Here is a 21,673-nt window from a genome sequence, read left to right on the forward strand (position 1 = left end):
CTCCGGCCGGCTAAGGAGCCGTCGATTTGCCTCGGACGAAGCAGTGAAAGAAGCGGTACATTCCTGGCTCGCAGCTCAATCGAAAACCTTCTTTTATGAGGGCATCAGGAAGCTTGTACAACGATGGACAAAGTGCGTTGAAACGTAAGGAGACTATGTCGAAAAATGATGTTCTTGTAAGTTCCCTATTTGATTACAATAATATTTTATAACTACTTTGCGGCCGGCCGGAGTGGCCGAGCGGTTCTAGGCGCTACAGTCTGGAACCGCGCGACCGCTACGGTCGCAGGTTCGAATCCTGCCTCGGGCATGGATGTGTGTGATCTCCTTAGGTTAGTTAGGCTAAAGTAGTTCTAAGTTCTAGGGGGCTGATGACCTCAGAAGTTAAGTTCCATGGTGCTCAGAGCCATTTGAACCATTTTTTAACTAATTTGCGGATACTAATTGACTTACCCTCGTAACTGAAAGTCCCTCATAAATGTACTTACCTTAGAACGGCGTTTCGGCCCGTTGATGAAAGGGCAGGAGCTCGGCAATGCTTACCTGCTTGTGCATCATTGCAAAAAGTGCATGCAGTACGCTCTCTCCATTGCAGTAATGCTTAGGGGATATCGAGTGCTTCAGTTGGCAAAGGATTTATTGCGATTGGTCAGTTAAAAAGAAATTGAATTTATTTGGAAGTGCAGTGGTTTCACAAAACTATACATAACAGAAAGTACACGTCCCCAAATACACTTATGCCGACACCAAAGCAGAGAGAGCCATACCGACCAAAACAAAGCTGAGCGTGCACATTCCCAAATATGCTTCTATTAGCACTGTGAAGGTGGCATAAAATTTGCTGCAGAATCAGCGAGGAAACAAATATATGGAAAACACGGACAAGAAGGGACAGGATTGTGGGGCGTATGTTACGACATCAGGGAATAACTTCCATAATTCAAGAGGTAGTTGCAAAGATTGGAATATATCCAACAAATAATTGATGACAGTGGGTACAAGTGCTACTCTGAAATGAGAAGGTTGGCGCAGAGTACGAAATCGTGGTGGGTCGCATCAAACCAGACAGAAGACTGATGCTCACGTAACAACTGATAAACCAAAGGCACTGATCAAAACCTGTGTTCTGCCATGTGGGTGTTACGCATTTATTTAATTCAAAAACAATACATTCTTGGCGATAGCCCAATGTAGTTCACTAGTCCCAAAAGTCACTAAAAATCTCACACTTACAAGGAAAATGACACTAACAGCGACCACGTGGTTATAAACGATTTATAAAGGGGAGAGTGAAGTACCTGGGGGGATAATGTACCTACGAACGTTTGATGTTTCCTGGTTCGTGTTTCAGCCTAGTGATTTATTTTAGAATCACATGAAGGTATGCGCAGTAGAGAGCTAAAATCAGTTACTGTAATTTTTTTGCATTTTTTGTTGATGTGAGGCTTTGTTTGCGCAGCATTTGTAACTATTCTTAATTCCTTACATTTATGTGCTGCGACATATATTTAAGCCATTTGGAAGGTGATATTAATTCTTCAGCCATAGAATTTCACGGTGAGTAAAATTCTATATATTTTTAAAACTAATTGTATAGCATATGGTCAGGTAAGCCAACGTTGGTTGTACACCGTCTTGTACCTTGACACGGAAGAAGTTATTCTATCGTGGAAGAAGCGATATTTGCAAATGAAGTAATTGTGAGTTCCTTTAATGTCGTAGCAATTTGACCTGTCCTGAAGATGGAAATTTGTGTTTTCAATAGCTTTCATTTCAAAAAGTATCCAACTTTTAACTAGGTTTTGATAATGCTTCTACTTAATTTGATTTAACTTTTTGGTTATTGCGATTTTTTAAAGTAATAATGTAACAGACAGACTATTAAATACAGCATCGGCTAGATTATATCAACTGGGACACTTTTAAATTTCAGTTGAATATTTGTTCCTAAGTACTTGATCATATTGTACCCTGACACACTTTTCCACACTTGGAAAACCTTACTTTTGTGGAGTACTTTCTGTAATTACAGAAAAGGACTGTAGCACTTTAAAAGCGAATGCTATCATTTAAAAATTGAATAACAAAATATGGCAAACTTCAGTTACAATACTGACTAGAGGTGGAAGTCTTAAAAGTGTTTCAAGGTACAACACTCTCTCCTGCTATCGCCAAGACAACACATACATGAAGAACTAGCACGTTGGAGTGTGGGACATGGCTGTTCTGTGCAGCCGTCTTCTATACCAATGGAAGCCATTAAATCAGCTGCTAGATTTAATCGACGATGTTGGAGTTGCCCTGGTCACAATACACGATGACCACAGAACATGTTAATAATACAGCTTCTCTGGAGCTCTTTCTTGTAAGATCCTCAGGATATGCGTGTACATCTTTTTCTTGCCGCGCACTGTGGCACAGAGACATATGACGAGTGCTGCTTCGCAATGTCTTTTCCCTGAAACAACAGACAGCAACCCTATTTATAGCTTCTATTGAGTACTTTTCAGCCAGGACTGTGAATAAATATTTGTCTGCAAACGACTCTTGAAGTTTGATAAAGCTCTTTCAGGGATTCTGCCATTCATCCTGTTTCCAACTCTTAACAGAGCATACAAAGAACGTAAACATTGCGTGCTATTTCACGTTTTCCCCCGCTTTGGTAAACGGACAGTCCCATTCTTGTAGGAAGGGTTATCCTCGTAGAGAAATTGCGCCACAACACATGGGTTCAATGAAAGCACCAATGCACCAATGTTCTAGAAGCTTTGCAACTATAATAACCAGAACTGGATCCTGTGTCTGCTAGTTGCATTAACCAGACACCTCAACATAATACGCTTCTGCAGCGGGAATTGCCATAGTCACCCATATGCTCTCGCAATGGTTTGGTTCCTATGCAACATTAGCTACATATGTCGAACATACAGTAGCTCCTGAAAGAAGATATGTAGGCTTACACAGAATCAGCCAATTAAACTTTACTATTACATCACCCTGAATTTTCTTAATTTCTATACGTAATCAGATAATTATACAAGTACCATAAAGCTAGAATTAGACGAGATGGAGCGTGAACTGCAATCCAGTGCAACACTACAGGAGGCACATGAAAAACGTACTACCTCAGTGACCTCAGAGATGAAGAGTCCCATGCTTGCGAACCGCAAACCGCCAGTGATCAAATTAACCGAATTCGTCCATCAAGACCAGTGCAATCAACTATTTTTTTGACATGTCGACAGTGCAATACAGCAGTTTTACCTAATTAAATGTCTCACGAATGTATAAAATATGGGTACTAATGACCTCAGCAGTTGAGTCCCATAGTGCTCAGAGCCATTTGAACCATTTGAACCTAACTTCTGAGGTCATCAGTACCCTAGAACTTAGAACTACTTAAACCTAACTAACCTAAGGACATCACACACATCAATACCCGAGGCAGGATTCGAACCTGCGACCGTAGCGGTCGCGCGGTTCCAGACTGTAGCGCCTAGAACCTCTCGGCCACTCCGGCCGGCAAATATGGGTTGTTTACCATGTTATGAATATACTCACAGCATATTCATTCAGCTAAGCTTAAACGGCAAAATCATTGTGTGTTGTTTCAGAAACGATCATTTCCTTCCGGAAAAACGGCACTATACCAGACAAGTATGATACAACGGCAAGGGTAAGTGCAGGTATCAGCAGGTATCATTATTATTTGTATCCAGTGTGCATGATGTAATAAATATTCTTATTTTCCAGTGCTTCGCTGACTGTTATGGAAAGAAGACCACTATGGTAAGCAATTACTCTCTGAATCTGTTATCGTCTAGAAATATTTTTATGGGATGTACCAATATAGTGCTACATTTCCTGCAATATTTCATTAGTTTTGGAAGGAAAATCAGCATTGGTCGTATTTTGTTTTATTGTCAGCAAAATCGATTTTCGGTCACTTAGTGACCATCCTCAGTGCTGTAATATACAATTAAAATTGTGCCTACCAATCCTGTGACCATCCTCAGTGCTGTAATATACAATTAAAATTGTGACTACCAATTTTAATTGTATATTACAGCACTGAGGATGGTCACTAAGTGACCGAAAATCGATTTTGCTGACAATAAAACAAAATATGGCCAATGCTGATTTTCCTTCCAATTCTATCCACTATTTGGTCGTGGTACACAGAACACTCCATGGAATCGCCAATCAATAATTTCATTAGTTGGCTTCCTGTTGTACAGGGTGGCCATAATTAATGTTCCAGCTTCAAAACGCTGAAGAAAGAGAACTACTGCTCAGAATGGCTTCAGAATTGATGCAGGGGGAAACGTCATGGAACAAAAAAATTAGCGAAAATTTGACTAATAGATGGCGCTGTAAGCCTCATAATGTGAACACCAACAGATGCGCGACACGTGGCTCTTCCACAGTTGGCGTCCGAGACGCCAAACATGACTGTCTCCATGAAGGCTCGTGCGCTGCTGCTAAAGCTCTTTTACAAGAACGGTGACTGGACGCCAGTACCCGTGCAGAAGTTCCGGATACTCAAGGGTATGAAAAAAGGCATCGGTCTAGGGTCTGCTAAGGGTCTGGAGAAAATGATTACAAAATTCGAAAAGACAGGTTCTTCTAACGTAAGTGCAGTGTGGCAGAGGGAAAAAATCAGTTGATCCGACGTCTGTCGAAGAAGTGGCCACAGCATTGCTGGAGGGGTCGAGCAGTGGGGTGCAAACATACAGTGTGTGGGGAATTGCCCAAACATTGGACATGTCTGCGAACATGGTGTATAAAATCCTAGAAAATATCCTGCATTGCTAACCACACAAAATCATTCATGCTCAGGGGTTTCTTCTTGCTGAACTGCCAGCGAGACAAACGTTCACTCTGGAATTTCTTGCTCGCATAGAAGTAGACAGTGAATGGCTATGGAACAGCCTGTGAACAGACAAAGCCCATTTCGATCTCCAAGGACATTTCAATCAGGAGAATTGCAGAATATTGGCAACGGAGAACCCGCATGCACATCAACCAGTACCACTTCAGTGTGCAAAGGTGACTGGGCGCTGCGAGTTGACGGCGTTGTTTATCGTAGGGTCGTATTTTTGCCTATGAGATGAGTCATGAGGGTCCTGTTACCTATACCGTCACAGGTAAATGCTATGAGAGTCTTTTGCACACCAACGTCATTCCAGCCCTTCAACAGGGTGTACGTGTGGGTGGGGTCTTCTTATGCAAGATGGCTCTGCTCCATAGATTCCACAGCCAGTGAAGCGGCTGCTGCAGAAGCATTTCGGAAATACTAGAATTATAAGCTGTCATTTTCCTTCAGACTGACTGTTCAGATCACCTGATCTTAAACCGTGTGACTTCTGCCTGTGGAGCTCTCTGAAACAAGCTGTGTTCAGTGCCCCAGTTACGAACGTAGCAGAACCGAAGGTACACATTGTGCAACGCTTTCTGAACGTCACCCCCGAAACACTACGATCTGTTGTGGAACATGCTGTTTCTGGATTTCAGTTTGTGGCAGAAAACAGTGGACAGCATATTGAACATGTCTTGCGCCAGTCTCACGACAGTTAGATATCAATGCTATTTTTCTTTTTATGCGGTTTTGGCCCCAGAGAAGTAAAATACCAATGTCAGTTCGCTTTTTAGGCGGTGTTGGACCACAGAACAGTTAAAAACCGATTTTTCCCAACTGATGTCGTACGATCTTGCCGTGACACAATTTTTGACTGCCGAACTTGTGCTGGCACACACGTTGAACAGTATGGATGGTGTAATGTGTAACTCAGCCATGGCCATCGTATTGCGATTCATCTGTCATTTGTAGCCGACCCCATTTACGTTAAGACGCTTACAGCGCCGTCTTTTTTTTTTTTTTTTTTTTTTTTTTTTTTTTTTTTTTTTTCCATGACGTTCCCCTCCGTCAATAATATGCTGCTCAAATTTGACGTCATTCTGAGCATTTTCAACCTTCACCTTTGATTATAGACACCCTGTGTATTGAGTAAGTGCAATATTTTACGTACACAATAATTTTAAATTTCTATATGGCCATAGAGTAACTGACAGCATTCCCTAGAAAATGTACTGCTTTATATAGACACTATAATTCCTTTATTTTTCCAAAAATTACATTCAATGCAAGGTTATGCTTATTTTCTGTTACCTCATGCAGCTAACTTCAGATGGAGGTTTCAACTGGACCACCCTAGAAATCATTGCATCAAACTTCAAGACGAAGCACACCGCACTGGACGTATTTGGAAAGTGCAGGCAGGACAGTATGTATTTCAGTATACTTTTCCAATAATCGTACTAGATATTTCATAACAAACATCGGATTACATGTACTCTTTCTTAACATTTCCTGGGTTTTATATGTAAATAATACAGAGGAGGAGAGTTAATCTCCACGTCGACTTGTGTATCATTAGAGAAAGGGAATTAACGCAATCATACAAAGATGTGGGAAGGATGATACAAGTATAGCTATCGCACCCGACAGACAATAATTAACTGATGAAATTGTAAACGATGTTTTCCAGAAAATCATTAAGTGGTTCTCTGCAAATGGGCTCTCATTAAACTTTAACAAAACACGGTATATACAGTTCCACACAGTAAATGAAATGACGCCATTAATAAATATAGACTTCGATCAGAAATTGGTAGCTAAGGTAGAATATTCAAAATTTCTAGGTGTATGCATTAATGAGGGGTTGAACTGGAAAAAACACACTGAGGATCTGCTGAAACGTTTGAGTTCATCTACTTATGCTATTAGGGTCATTGCAAATTTTGGCGATATACATCTGAGTAAGTTAGCTTACCACGCCTATTTTCATTCTCTGCTTTCGTATGGCATCATATTCTGGGGTAACTCATCATTGAGTAAAAGAGTGTTGATTCCACAAAAGCGTGTAATCAGAATAATTGCTGGAGCTCATCCAAGATCATCCTGCAGACACTTATTTAAAGAGCTAGAAATCTTCACTGTAGCCTCACAATATATACATTCACTTATGAAATTTGTTATTAACAATCCGAATGAATTCAAAAGTAATAGCAGTGTACATGGCTAAAACACTAGGAGAAAGGATGATCGAGGTTAAATCTAACTTTGGCTCAGAAGGGGATAAATTATGCTGCCACGAAAGTCTTTGGTAACTTACCTAATAGCATCAAAAGTCTGACAGATAGCCATACAGCATTTAAAAGGAAATTAAAAGAATTTCTTAATGGCAACTCCTTCTACTCATTAGATGAATTTTTGGATATAGTAACTGGATAATTTCCCAACCCCCACAATAAAATTGAGTGTCATGTAATATTTATATTTTGACTAATGTAATATCTTGTATAGACACTTTTTATTAATCTGACACGTTCCTCATCATTACGAAGTGTCGTATATATGATCTATGGAACAAGTACTAATCTAACCGGTTGTGACACTTATGAAGGAATCATTCCGGTCTTTGCATTATGTGATTTATGAAAGCCACTGAATATACAGATTAAAATAGCCATACTAGGATTTGAACGAACCAAATTCTATACCTCTTCAATAAAATTGCAGGAATACAGTTGCATCCATTATTTTCCTCCCCTGATATTTCGACCAAGAACCATGCCCCTGTCTTCTAAAACATCTTCTGAGAGCACAGGTCCGTCCCTGTAATGTTACTGAACAAGCAGCACACCGTCAAAACACTAAGATTCATCCTATGCTTGTATACGAGGCTGTGCACGTCAACTGTTGATTGTCCAAACATGGGCTTCGATATAGTTTTGACGTTACATACAAATGTCTAACGCCACGTGAGCTGACCAATAAAGGATGTCTGGGCTAGAGGTGTACGCAAACAAATGCTCATTACGAGAGAACTCGACATTTTATGTTGTTGGGTAAAATCGATAGAAACACTCTCCAAGATGTGATGCTCACCGTCTCATGAACATTGCTGACAAGGGGTTAGCGTGAGTTGCAGTTGCAGTTTCAACAAAGTTTTGGTTTGCATATAAAAGTTTTATATGTACATTTCAAATATGCACACAGTATTTGGTATTGATAATTACACGCATGCACATATTCAGTCACTGAGTTCAAAAAATGGCTTGTTGGCAGCTCTTGGCAAAAGATAACGAGGCACTGAGTTCAAAAAATGGCTTGTTGGCAGCTCTTGGCACAAGATAACGAGGATGTACACGATCACAGAGTATCAAGTGGAGAAACAGAGTTGCTTATCATAGTAGGAACACTTCATGAATGCTTGCATGAAGCAATCTTCCGAGTCACACTGTTTGAACATCAAAAACGCATCGGGCAGTGTTTGAAACCTCTCTGGTCTGAAGTCTCATATGTAGTTACAGTCCAGGAGTACCGAACATAGTCTGCAAAGACTGGAGAACAGAACTAGTTGTGTAGAATACACATCAGCAATGAAATTGATTCCCTCGACGATGCTGTGAACTGATAGTCATGAAGGATACTGTGATCGTCAATCTGCTTCAGCACTGCCGTGAACTATTCAAAGAACAGCACACCAAGTAGCTGAATGTAATGTGTGTACCCAGGAGTCTCGACAGTATACACCATGTTTTGCGTTCGGATGGCATCGATATGAGTCCTGTCACGGTATGTCCCGAGTGTATCAAACAGAAGAAGAAACTCCTTCGTTGCATGTGGGAAGCAGAAATGTTGAAAGAATTGCATCAGGATTTGTTTCACGAATACGCCAGACTTTTAGTCAATTTGAATCAGATTTTGTGGTTTCAGCATATGTTGCACTACCTGCACTCCAAACTGACTTCTAGGTTCCTGGTAAATTATCAGCATCTTAGGAAAAACGTATCCACTTGCCGATATAATGGGTTGGATGGTGCAAGAATGAATTGCATCACTCTGCACAGAACTTCTTACCAACTTGTCTACCTTGAAAAGTAAAGTTCGTAATAAGTGAAGTTCTTTTCATATACCACTTTAATCTGCATTATAAAACTGAATACGTTCCATGGTTATCGTTAAGGACACTATTTCCTTTTGAAACTCATCACATTCATCATTCACGTCACTGTTCATATTCCAACCTTTAGTGGTTACAGTGGTTATACATTCTGTTATTGCCCATGAGCCAAGACTGCGTCTCCATTTAAACTTTATAACTAGGACTGTTAATATTTTTAAAACTATTGGGAGTCCGATATAGCGATATTTAAAAGAATATCATTTTTGCTCTCGATATTGCTAAAAAAGCTATCGACGGAAAAAATATCGATGTACCAGCCTGTAAAAATTTAGACCAGTCATGGTAAATATACCGCCGGTTTTAGAGCTGTATATTTAAGTATCGATTTATTATTAGATATTCTGGACATCAACAATCTAGCAGCCTGCTAATCCCCCTTAGATCAAAAATTGAAAGGGAAACGATGCACGTTCACACTTTGCTGGCAATGGTAACTTTGTGTAAGTGGCACAATAAAAGGTGTCTCATGGGTCTATCGTTCGGTTTCGGTACATATCGGATTTGTCTGGAACACTTCCGGTTCATTTCCTGTTTTTTCATTTCTGTGACGCCAGAGACCTAGCACTGGTAGTGTCGAACATGGTGCTGGTTACGTCAGCATTTCCCCTCACACGTCGCCATCCACCGCAAACACCTATCTTGTCATTTAGATTTTTGTTCATCATTGACAACAACTGTTTTCGAAGAATGCCGATGTGAAAGACATAGCATGCTAGTTGCGCTAAAAACTGTTTTTTTTTTCTTTTTTAACGCAGTTGGTGTGCTGTTTCTCCATATCAGAAATCTTGTTATTCCATTCACTCCGCCACCCTCAGGTGCAATCTGACTTCATTGTTCCACCTATACTTGCTTCACACAGTCAAAGACAAAACGTCCACGTGTCGGAAGCTCAAAAAGTAGTAGGACTCCTTCATACAGTGAAAGTAAAATTATATTCTAATGCAATTTCAAAAGAACAATTTCAAATATTTACCGAAAATAACGAAAAAAATTTAATATAAAAATACCAGCACTCGATATTGCTATTTCGATATCATATCATCGGGGAAGAAAATATCACCGTTACGTATCGATATATTTTTGGAAAAAATATCGATACATCTACATTTTATCAGCAACCCTACTTCAGCCCATCCAAGGATAGATCTACTGAATTGAGTTAATCCTATTTCTTGGGCCTTTTCCAAATCCAAAACACAAATATCCCTGTTGTCAACATTAGCTCCTGCCAACCTGACATTTTGGGCTACATAATCGTCAGTCACGTGTAGTTTTGAGTGCAGGCCTTTTACCCCCTTTCGCTACCGCGGGACGTAAATGTCATAGATGATTTGTATCTCGCTTGATACGATATCGTTCCTTTGCAGTACTGAAGCTTAATCTTTTAGTTTCCCCAGAATCGTGAAATGCTATTATCTCCCTTGCATTTTTCAAAAGATATATCACCCCACTTCTTCCTTTTCAGCAGGCTTGGCAGATCATCAGACGACTGGCATCCATCACTTCGTAATAGCTCTTCATCACTATCAGGTTCTGTATCATCCATAAGTTTTTCGCCGCCAGAAAAATCTTCTTCTGCTTATTCATATTCTTCAATACTGTCTATTGTATTTTCATGATGTACATTGTTACCATTGGTTGCGGCTGTTTCATCTACCGTACTGATTATGTATCCAGCTACATTTCTCTCCTTAACTGTAATTTCTGTCGATTCTTTTGTGTTCGTAATGGCAAACAATCAAGCTCACTGTATTTGCAGGATTCATTATCACACGGAGAATGATGTGATGCGCTATGAAATCAGTAACGCCACAAACGAACAGATTAACTGCAGAGTTTGATATTACACAGATGTAGATCACTATTGCATTGGTTTCCTTTCTCTTATGTGTAATGTCTGTCAAGTTCCTCTAGATGTCGCTTCGGATACTCGTCAGGTGATCTCCGGTACAGTGTGGCGTGTGTCAATCAGAGCATGCATTTGCAAACAGCTGCATTAGCAGGTGGAACACTGTTTACGACGACTACAGTTACTAAAGTCACGATATCATCTCAGTTATGGTGCATTGTGAGCAGAATGTCGCATTTTTGTAGCTTGCAGCACAATTGGCAACAACAATTTACACATTTTTGTAATCAGCACCACAAGCATATTTATATAAACCACAACTCAACTGCAATTGCGATCGCAGCTTGTGCTAATTCCCTTGTAAGTCATATGGAGCATTCACAAACCTGCACAAATGGTTCTGTGCAGCATGCAGGCATACTCTGACAGTTAACATGTGGACGCCACTACGAAATATGCAGTGTATGCTATGGTAAGTGGAGCTAAAATCTGCAACACACGTTCAGTGGCATGCGAGAAGAGACGATTTATGACTGGGACAGAACTCTTCAAGAAATGGAAAGTTTCGTTTTAAATGTTGAGAAACTTCCTAAAATTCAAGTGAGTGAAGAGACCGTGGAACACATGTGCAAAGCATTCGCTAGATCCAAGTATATCCATCGGACAAGCTAGTAGGAAACTAACCATACCCCGTTCAACAGTGCATGACATTGAGCACAAATGTTGCTGGTTGTGTGCTTACAAACTACAACTTTTGCATCACGTTAAGCCTGAGGATCACTGCAGACAATATGATTTCAGTGTTGAAATTTTGCTTCTTTTAGACGAAAACAACGACTACCTCAGTGAAGTCAGTGAACTATGCAGTGATGAAACTACCTCCCATGTTTATGCCAATGTCAACTTACATAACCGAGCAAGGTGGCGCAGTGGTTAGCACACTGGACTCGCATTCGGGAGGACGACGGTTCAATCCCGCGTCCGGCCATCGTGATTTAGGTTTTCCGTGATTTCCCTAAATCGCTCCAGGCAAGTGCCAGAATGGTTCCTTTTTTGAAGGTACGGCCGACTTCCTTACCCATCCTTCCCTAACCCAATGAGACTGATGACCTCGCTGTTTGGTATCTTCCCCCAAACAATCCAACCCTCAATTGACATAAGTGTCGAATATGGGAAAGTGAGACTCCAAAAGAAGTGTTGAGTATGAAAGGGGTATACCAAAAGTTAATGTATTGGAATTACATGAACATGATGTGATGGTCCGTTTTTAATGGAATCTACAATGATGGGGTACACCTATCTCGACAACTCGGTGAACTATGCAGTTCCACAGATGCTGCCTGACGTCCTGACGTTTTTTCTAGCAGGATGGTGCCCGACCCCACTGTCATGGAGACGTTACACCACATTTCTCCATGAGACGTTTCCTGAGTAGTGGATCAGAACCAGGACTCCCGTTGGCTTGGTCTCCTAGTCTGACTCTCCTGGATTTCTGTGCATGGACGTTCTTCAAGACAGAACAGAGGTTCATTATTTGGTAGATGTGAGACAACAGATCTATGCCACAGTAGATGCCATAACACCTGTTCTGCTTATGAACATGTAGTGAGGAGTGGAGTACCGTTTTCATATATGTGTACAATATTGGACAAATGGTTATAAACCTTAGTAGGTACTGAAATACAAAGAACTGCTTTTGTATACCTCTAGCCTGGACACCATGCACAACATCTGCGGTATTCACGAGAAATATAATACTCCTCAGAAATGCTGATACAAAAGCTATCCCTTACTGAGTGTAGCGTATCTTTTATCATCTTGAGTATCAGGAAAAAGCTTAAACGTCTTGTCCGCCCAGAAACCTGCCTATTTTACTATATTGCTGAGCAGGAAGGGAGGAGGAGTATAAACGTATAATTTTGAGATGTATGAACGTCGACAGGTTTTTGTTTCTTTGAAAGTGCCAATCTTACGTCTCTTTCTTATCTGAATACATTCTACAGATCAGATTTCGAATCTTGGAACCCAGCTGTAGCTGATCGGACAAGTATTATCTTTGATGAAACCAACAGCTTTTCCCAGCCTTGAGCTTTTGGGATTTCGTTGAGATCAGACTGCGTGACAATTACTACAGCTGTAACAATGTCTGGAAGTGAGAATTTGAAACTAAAAGGTTACAGACAGGAATGAGTTGTTGTTCAGTTTCCAACAATATCAGTGGTGCAACTGGCATACCTACATCACAGTAACCAACATAAACTCTGCTGGCATAGAAGAACTCACTGTACTTTGCATGACAGAAAAACGCTTTAATTTGTCCAACTATTACATGTAAAACACCACCGTAGCGTTAGTCTTTGTGTGATATACATTTTTAGCTGGATTTTACGAAAAAGGATTTAATTCTTGAAATGATTTCTTTAAGATGCATTAATTGTTTAATTTTTTTCTTTTTTTCTACTGGTTTTAGAGCTTCTTACTCTTTTCATTTATTTTATTATTCAGTGTCTGTTGATGATGACATAGGAAGCTGTGTAAAGCGTGAGCCACCATTTAATTCTAGTGCAGAAAGAAAAGCCAGAGTTTCACCAATAATATTAACGCAAAAATCAATAGTATTACATTATCTGAATAGTGGTTATCGGAGAACATTATACGATTTTGAATCTCGGAATCCAGCTATAGCTGACCGGACAATAATTATCTTTGATGAAACCAACAGCGTTTCCGAAGCACCGAGCTGCTGGGATTTCATTGAGATCAGAAAAAGTGTAAACAACAAAGACTACAATCGTCAAAGCAATTATGATGGAACTTGTAACCATATGTGGTTATCACGGAATATTAGTTGAGAGATAACACACTTAATATTTAATACACATTTATTGGTCACTCATACATTATATATATATATATATATATATATATATGGCTGTTACATATCTGCATGCTGAAAGTTCACACAAGAACATACTAGTCCAAAGAAGGAAGGTGCCAAAGATAGAGCGCTCTGCACCAGAGATGCCACTGACCCCCCTCCCACTCCTCTGGTAGTGCGCAACGGAGCATGGGGGAGAGAAGTCTCATGAGATGAAGTCGTAATTTTGGCGCCAATGCGACGGTTGTAGGTGCAGGCCGGCACGGGAAGTGGGAGCGGCAGTGTCAGCGGTGCTGCAGGCTGGTGGTTCCAACAGCTGCACATGAGAGGTGAGGGTGGGCAGAGATGAACAGCCAAAGGCAGGATCGCTGCGTCGGGAGGAAGGTCGTCATTGAGAGTCCATGCCAGTTAAGTCTATTAACTGAGACTGTCTTTGGCCGGCCGTGGAGGTGATGACGAGCATGTTGGTACTGTGATGTAGCACACAGTGAGGGCCTGATTAGGGCAGCTGAAGGACTGCCTGCACAGTGTCTTCCTGCAGCATAACAAAGTCGCATGTAGCTAGGTCCTTGTGGACGAACACGGGAGGGTGGTGCGGGGACGGGACACGGGGGTGCGGAGGTGTGCAACGTGCATGCAGACACGCTCAGAGTGGGGAGATCCTCTGATGTGGCAGAAGGTGAATTCTTGATGAACTTGGTGGGGAGAAGGTTGAGGCTCGCCATACAGAACTTCGGCGAGTGAGGCATTAAGAACTTCTTTATGAGCCAAGCGAATACCCAGCAGGACCCATGGGAGGGCCTCTGACCAGAGGCCTCCGTGGTACATTAGGGCAGCCTTGAGTGTGTGGTGCCACTGCTCGACAAGGCCATTCGACTGGGGGTGGTATGCTGTGGTATGGAACTTGGCGATGCTGCAGAGTTCACAGAGTCACGCGAAGAGTGTGGACTCAAATTGACGTCCCTGGTTCGTGATGAGAGATAGGAGACAGCCGCAGTAAGCAACCCACACCGAGATGAAGGAATGGCGATGGTCTCAGCCGTGATGTCAGTAGGTGGGACTGCCTTGACCCAATGGGTCACACGGTCGATGATTGATAAGATATATCCGTAGCCATCAGACAGGATAAGGGGACCAATGATGTCGACATGGATGTCCCAGAAACGCCCCTTCGGAATGTCAAACTTGTCCAGAGGAGGTTGAACGTGCCTGCCGACCTTTCTGCACTGGCACGGAATGCACACAAGGCTCCAAGTGCGCCCGTCATGCTTCACGTCAGGCCAGATGAAGCGCTCCGTAACCAGCCGCGTCGTGACACACATCCCAGAGTGAGCTAAGCCATGCAAGGTGGTAAAGACCCTATGGCGAAGAGCGGCAGGGACCAGGGTGCGAGGAGTGCCCATACAGAGAAAAGGTAGAACCATGAAGCAACTGCGTGAAATCTTGGATATGTGGAATGGGGTAGTTATCGATAATGGTACAGGCATTAAGGGACCTGTAGTCCCCACACATGTGTAAGGTGCTGTCCTTTTCGGAAACAAAGTGAATAGGTGAAGACTAGTTTCTATCAGAGGGGTAGAGGACACCCAAAGCCAACAGCTGCTGAACAATCTCCTTGGTGCACAGAAGTTTAGAATCGTTAAGGCACCTAGCCTTATAACGAACAGGTGGGCGATCAGTGGTGTGAATCTTATTGCAAGTGCCATTACTGATGGCCAATAATCGTGTAGGGAAGACGGCATTCAGGGGTCAAAAAGGTATTCACAGGCAATGTCAGTTCACTGACCTTGATAAACTGGAACGATGTAGGCAGGGCATTGGCTGCAGGCGGAGATGGAAGGTATGCTGCAGGAGTGAAGCAGCCCAAAGAATCAGAAGAGGCACCTGCAGGTGGGTCTTGGAAATTTGTCTGCGGCGATGAAAAAAAAGAAAACAGCAGGTGGTGGAGTGCTAGACACCGAAGCAGGTCGGCAAGAAGATTCTGTAGGGGGTGTGTGCTGGGCCACCTCACTGTGGAGTGGCAGATAGGTGAAGTACAGTACGCTGTGCATGTGACAATTCAGCAGAGGCAAGGCGATTCGGGCGCGTAAGTCATTGTTCGGGGTGTGGAGATTGTCGATCTGGGAGTGCACGTATGACAGATCAGAGAGCTGTGTGGTTATGTGCTCGACCAGTGAAGCACACGTGGAAAGTATATCCAAGGTGGTGGAGAGCTAAGTGGTGCTGAATTTGGGTGTGCACGGAACTGTAGAACCAGATGTGTGGCAGAGTGCAGCAGCATGCAGGTCTAGCAAAAGTTCATAATGGTGTAGAAAATCCAACCTGATCACTGGTTCATCCACGTTGGCAGTGTGGAAGGTCCAAGAGAATATGTGAACCAGTGAGAAGTGAAGCAACATCTTGATGGAGCCGTGGACAACAATGTGAGAACAGTTGCCAGTGATCAAGTTGAGGGTAGAGGGGGATAGTGCGTCAACAGCATGCTTGGCTGGAATGATGCTGACGTGGGTGCCAGTGTCGATGAGAAAGTGGATGCTGATCAAGATATCTGTGGCACAGAGGCATAGCGTCACTGCGAAAAAAATGTTACAGGACACGTGTATCTGGACATGCTGGAAAATTGGCTCATGCCACAACTGGAGACCGATAGCACCGACTTCATCTTTCAACAGGATGGTGCTCCACCGCACTTCCATCATGATGTTTGGCATTTCTTAAACAGGAGATTGGAAAACCGATGGATCGGTTGTGGTGGTGATCATGATCAGCAATTCAAGTCATGGCCTCCACGCTGTCCCGACTTAACCCCATGCGATTTCTTTCTGTGGGGTTATGTGAAAGATTCAGTGGTTAAACCTCCTCTACCAAGAAACGTGCCAGAACTGCGAGCTTGCATCAACGATGCTTTCGAACTCATTGATGGGGACATGCTGTGCCGAGTGTGGGAGGAACTTGATTATCGGCTTGATGTCTGCCGAATCACTAAAGGGGCACATATCGAACATTTGCGAATGCCTAAAAAAACTTTTTGAGTTTTTGTATGTGTGTGCAAAGCATTGTGAAAACATCTCAAATAATAAAGTTATCGTAGAGCTGTGAAATCGCTTCAATCATTTGTAATAACCCTGTATATGGGTTCACTTATTTCCACTGTTATTTCAAAGTAACAACTGATCATGCAGCATTGAAACAGCTAATGGGACTTAAATATCTAACAAACCATTTAACTAGATTGGCATTAAGACTAAGTGAATTTGATTTTGATGTTGTATATCAACTAGGTGAGTCACAAGTGAAAGTCCATTATAAAGTCTCTCTGATGAGCACTTATATTGAGTGAGTGTCTCTCTCTATATGTTTCCCACATCACCTTGTGTTTGTCTTTAGTTGTATGAGTGACTGTGTGTGCTCTGTTGTGTTGAATACCTACACTGTTGGTTTGATACAGGGTGATTTTTATTTATTTATTTTTATTTGGTATGCATATTCCATAGATCCGTACATGTGAGTGATTCGCCTGGATGTGGAACGTGTCAATACAATTGTACAAATACAATTAATGCTACAGAATAGTAATATAATTCAATGATATAGATATTACAAGCTGTCATTAAACTAGTATAGCAATTCTCAATATAACATTATAACTATAACATTAACACTATAACATTAACATAATATTGTATCATCCATCTAATAACTAAGAGACTAAATACATCTATTATTAAGGGAGGGCATTACTTCTGGAAAAGAATTCATCTAACGAGTACAGTGGATGGTCGAGCAGGTATTTTTTTAACATACCTTTGAACAGCGTTTCATTTTCTATTGTACATTTAATATAACTAGGCAATGCATTAAAAGTCTTTATAGCCGCATACTTTACTCCCTTCTGTACAAGTGTTAAATTTTTTAGTTCAACATGTAGATCATCTTTACCTCTAGTATTGTAGTTATGGTATGAACAATTTGTTTCATACTGAGCATAGTTTTTATTAACTACATTCATCAGAGAGTATATGTACTGACATGTTGTGGTCAGAATACCTAACTGTATAAAAAGTTTTCTACATGAGGTTCGTGGAGGAACCCCACACATGATTCTGACTGCTCTCTTCTGAGCAGTTAAGATTTTTTTGAGGCTGGTGAATTACCCCAGAATATTATTCCGTAACTCATTAATGAATGAAAGTACCCAAAGTAAGACGATTTTAAAATGTTGATGTCCCCAAAATGAGTAATTATTCTTAGAGCAAAAGTTGCTGATGGAAGCCTTTTTAGAGTAAGGGACACATGCTGTTCCCAGTTGAGCCTACTGTCAATGTGAACCCCCAGGAATTTAGTGGATTGCACCTGTTCTAGTTCCTGGTTGTCATGAGCAATTACTATACTTTCTAGAGTTTTATTTTTTGTGTGGAACTGTATAAAATTAGTTTTTTTAATATTAACTGAAAGAGAATTTATTGAAAACCAAGCTGTAACTTCTCTGAGTATATCATTAACATCAGTCTCCAGATCAGCAGTAGACTGACCATCAACGACAATGCTTGTATCATCAGCAAACATTGTGAATTCACAATTTTTACTAATGGACAGGGGTAAATCATTAACATATATTAAAAACAGCAAGGGTCCAAGGACAGATCCCTGGGGAACTCCATGCTGAATTTTGCCCCATTCAGAATCCACTAGATTAGGAGATCCTTTGTTGCAGCCATGTAGAACCACCTTTTGTTTCCTGTCTTGAAGATATGATTTTAGCCAGTTACCTATAGGCCCTTTGATTCCGTAATGATAGGCCTTCTCCAAGAGTATCTTGTGGTTTACACAATCAAAGGCCTTGGAAATATCACAGAAGACACCAACTGGTGACTTCTTACTATTAATAGACTCCAAGACATCATTTGTGAGTGAATATATGGCACGCTCTGTGGAAACCCCTTTTTGAAAACCAAACTGTCTGTGGTTAATAATATTAGGTTTATCAAGATGTGCCACAATCCTGTTATACACTGCCTTTTCAAGAACCTTTGAGAATGTTGTTAAGAGAGAGACAGGACGATAATTTTTTACATCTGTACCATCGCCAGACTTGAAAAGAGGTCTCACAATGGCATATTTCATTCTCTCTGGAACAACTCCCTCATAAAGAGACATGTTGCAAATGTGAGCAAGTACTACACTTACATCATTACTGCAGGCTTTCAACAGTTTATTAGAGATGTTATCTATACCTGAAGATCCTTTACTTTTCAATGAGTGAATTATTTTTTTTATTTCATTAACAGTTATGGGTGTTACATTTATATCATTAAAACATTGTGGGAGGTTAAGTTTCAGAATATCTAAAGCTTCTCTTAGGTCACCACTGCAACCTATCTGAGAGGTGACACTTAGAAAGTGGTTGTTAAATGTGTCTGCTATCTGTTTACTATCAGTTATTTCCAAATCGTTAATTTTTAGGACAGCAGATTTTTCATTGTCAGATGATGCAGTACCTGTTTCCCTCTTTATTACATTCCAAATCGTTCTGATTTTATTGTTTGAACAGTTAATTTCAGATTGCATGCACATACTTTTAGATTTTTTAATGACTTTAGTTAAGATTTTGCAGTATGTCCTATAATATTTCATCTGCAGGGGATTATTGGATTTTCTAGATATTATATACAGTTCCCTTTTTCTCTGGCATGATATTTTTATGCCCTTGGTGAGCCATGGTTTTTTGCTTGATTGCCTGTTCTGTAGTCTACAGACCTTTTTTGGAAAGACATTTTCAAATATACCTGATAATTCATCAGTAAATAAATTATATTTTGTATTAACATCATTTGCAAGATAAACATACCTCCAGTCAGTCTCCCGAATGCATAATTTGAATTTTTGGATATTTTCCTCATCCATGTTTCTAATGGTTTTCCACTGTGCACTAGCTTTGTTCTGATTTGTATTAAAGTTGTCAATTGTGAGTATTTGCCCATCATGATCAGAGAGTCCATTTATGACTTTTTCAACTTTGATGTGATTAGTTTTACTCATATCTACAAAGATATTGTCTATTAGAGTGCTGGAAGTGGCAGTAGTTCTTGTGGGAAAACTGACAGTGGAGACAAGGTTGTAGGTATGCATTAAATTTGCAAACTCTGTCTTAGAAGATGAGCTTCCTAGGAAATCTATATTAAAATCTCCAGTCACTATAATGTCCCTATTTTTTCTTGTGAGATACAATAGCACAGAATCTAATTGTTTCATGAATACTTTAAAATTACCAGATGGAGCCCTGTATACTGCTACGATTACCAGTTTCTTGTTACCTTCCACTATTTCTGTGACACATGCCTCAAAGTCTTTCTCTACACAATATTTCTCTACATCTATTGTATTAAAGGACAGGCTGTTTTTCACATAAATAACTGCCCCACCTTTGCACATATGCTTTCTACAAAATGAGGTAGCTAAAAAATAATTTGGTATATTGAGCATTTCAATGCCAAAAGTGATATGGTGTTCTGTCAGACAGAGAATATGAGCACAATTTGCGCCTGTTGGTTCATCAATATTTACAATAAATTGGTCTAACTTACAGAACAGGCTTTGAATATTTTGGTGAAAAATTTTGAGCTCATTTTTAATTACATGATTAGTTGTGGTGTTACCATTGCTGGGACTGAGTTTTATTACTTTTGACATACCAGTATTACAGGAACAGTTTTCTGCAGGGAAGAGGGAGCTGTTGTGCTGGTAACACCCACATTTGTTGTTATTAACTACATTACTTACATTCTGATTGGAACCTTCCCCCTTCTGCCCCAGTACCATAAAAAATCCCCATTTGCAGCTGAGGACTTTCTTGATCTCAGGCACATCCTATGTGGAGCAGCTGCAGTCACTACTGTGCTCCTTTTTGCCATAGAGGGTGGATCTCCTGTTGGTGAGGTTTCTACACTGTCTGCTTGTACACTTGATCCTGTGGGGGTTGGTGTTGCTGTTTCTGCTATTGATGACTGTTCTTCCTCCTTAAATGCTGCTGCTTCACAAGTTGGCGGTGGACTAACGTTTCCCACTTGAGTTGTAACTGCTGGTGCTGTCTTGCTTTTGTATAAAAGACCTGTTTGTGTTGATTCACATACAGGTGCTGCTGCATATGAAGTCTTCCCTTCAGCTGTTCCATTAGGTTTGAAGGAGTATTTTGACGACACTGTATGTATTTCTTCCAATGGTACAGTTTCAATGGGCACAGGTGCTTTTAGAATGATTGGAGGAGTGGTGTTTTCAAATAGTTTGAATGTTTCTGCTAATAATGCTTTAGCGAGTACACGTTTTCCTAGCCAGTTCCTGTGCATTCCATGCCGAGTAAAATGGTTTCTCTCTTCGGAATTACTGTCCAAAAACTTCACGTCCTTGAATGCTTTGCATACCTTTTGAAACATTCTGTTTGTGAATTTGATTTCATTATTTACACATGAACTGTTTATTAGGTCATGTCTATGTGGGATGCTAACGATGATTGTTTTTCTTGGCGAGATTCTTTCCAGTGCATTTCGCAATGCTGTGATTGCATTTTTCGACTCATTTTTATAAACATCGTTAGCTCCAGCAATAATTACACAAACATCGTTTGGTTGAGGGCTTAAATCTTTAATTATTTGCTGGAAAGGAGCCCCAGGTTTTACTGTGGCAGTAACGGAAAATTTAGATTGCATATTCGTAAGAATAGTGGCTAAATCTCGTCCATGGCTGTCTGCAAAGATATAAACTTTTGGTTTTGTCTCGTCTTCTCTCAATAATTTCATTTGTCGGTGTGTGAAACTGCTTTCACACTACATGCTTCCGTTGTTGTAGTGATCTGCTCCAGCTGCTGCAGACGCTGTACTGAAGCTGAAAGTGTTAATCAAAGTTGTGAAGAAATATTTG

At 40.8% G+C, this 21,673-nt stretch overlaps 1 protein-coding gene across 1 annotated transcript in view; it reads left to right on the forward strand.

Moving 5' to 3' along the window:
• The window catches only part of LOC124709272, a 119,146-nt gene that overhangs the window by 26,972 nt on the left and 70,501 nt on the right, over window positions 1-21,673 (forward strand). The window contains exons 3-5 of the mRNA XM_047240827.1: window positions 3,615-3,676; window positions 3,754-3,789; window positions 6,179-6,284. Coding sequence (XP_047096783.1) covers window positions 3,615-3,676; window positions 3,754-3,789; window positions 6,179-6,284 — 204 coding nt within the window. The remainder of the gene's footprint in view (window positions 1-3,614; window positions 3,677-3,753; window positions 3,790-6,178; window positions 6,285-21,673) is intronic.

The sequence above is a fragment of the Schistocerca piceifrons genome, chromosome 1 (assembly GCF_021461385.2).
Source record: "Schistocerca piceifrons isolate TAMUIC-IGC-003096 chromosome 1, iqSchPice1.1, whole genome shotgun sequence".
Taxonomy (NCBI): domain Eukaryota; kingdom Metazoa; phylum Arthropoda; class Insecta; order Orthoptera; family Acrididae; genus Schistocerca; species Schistocerca piceifrons.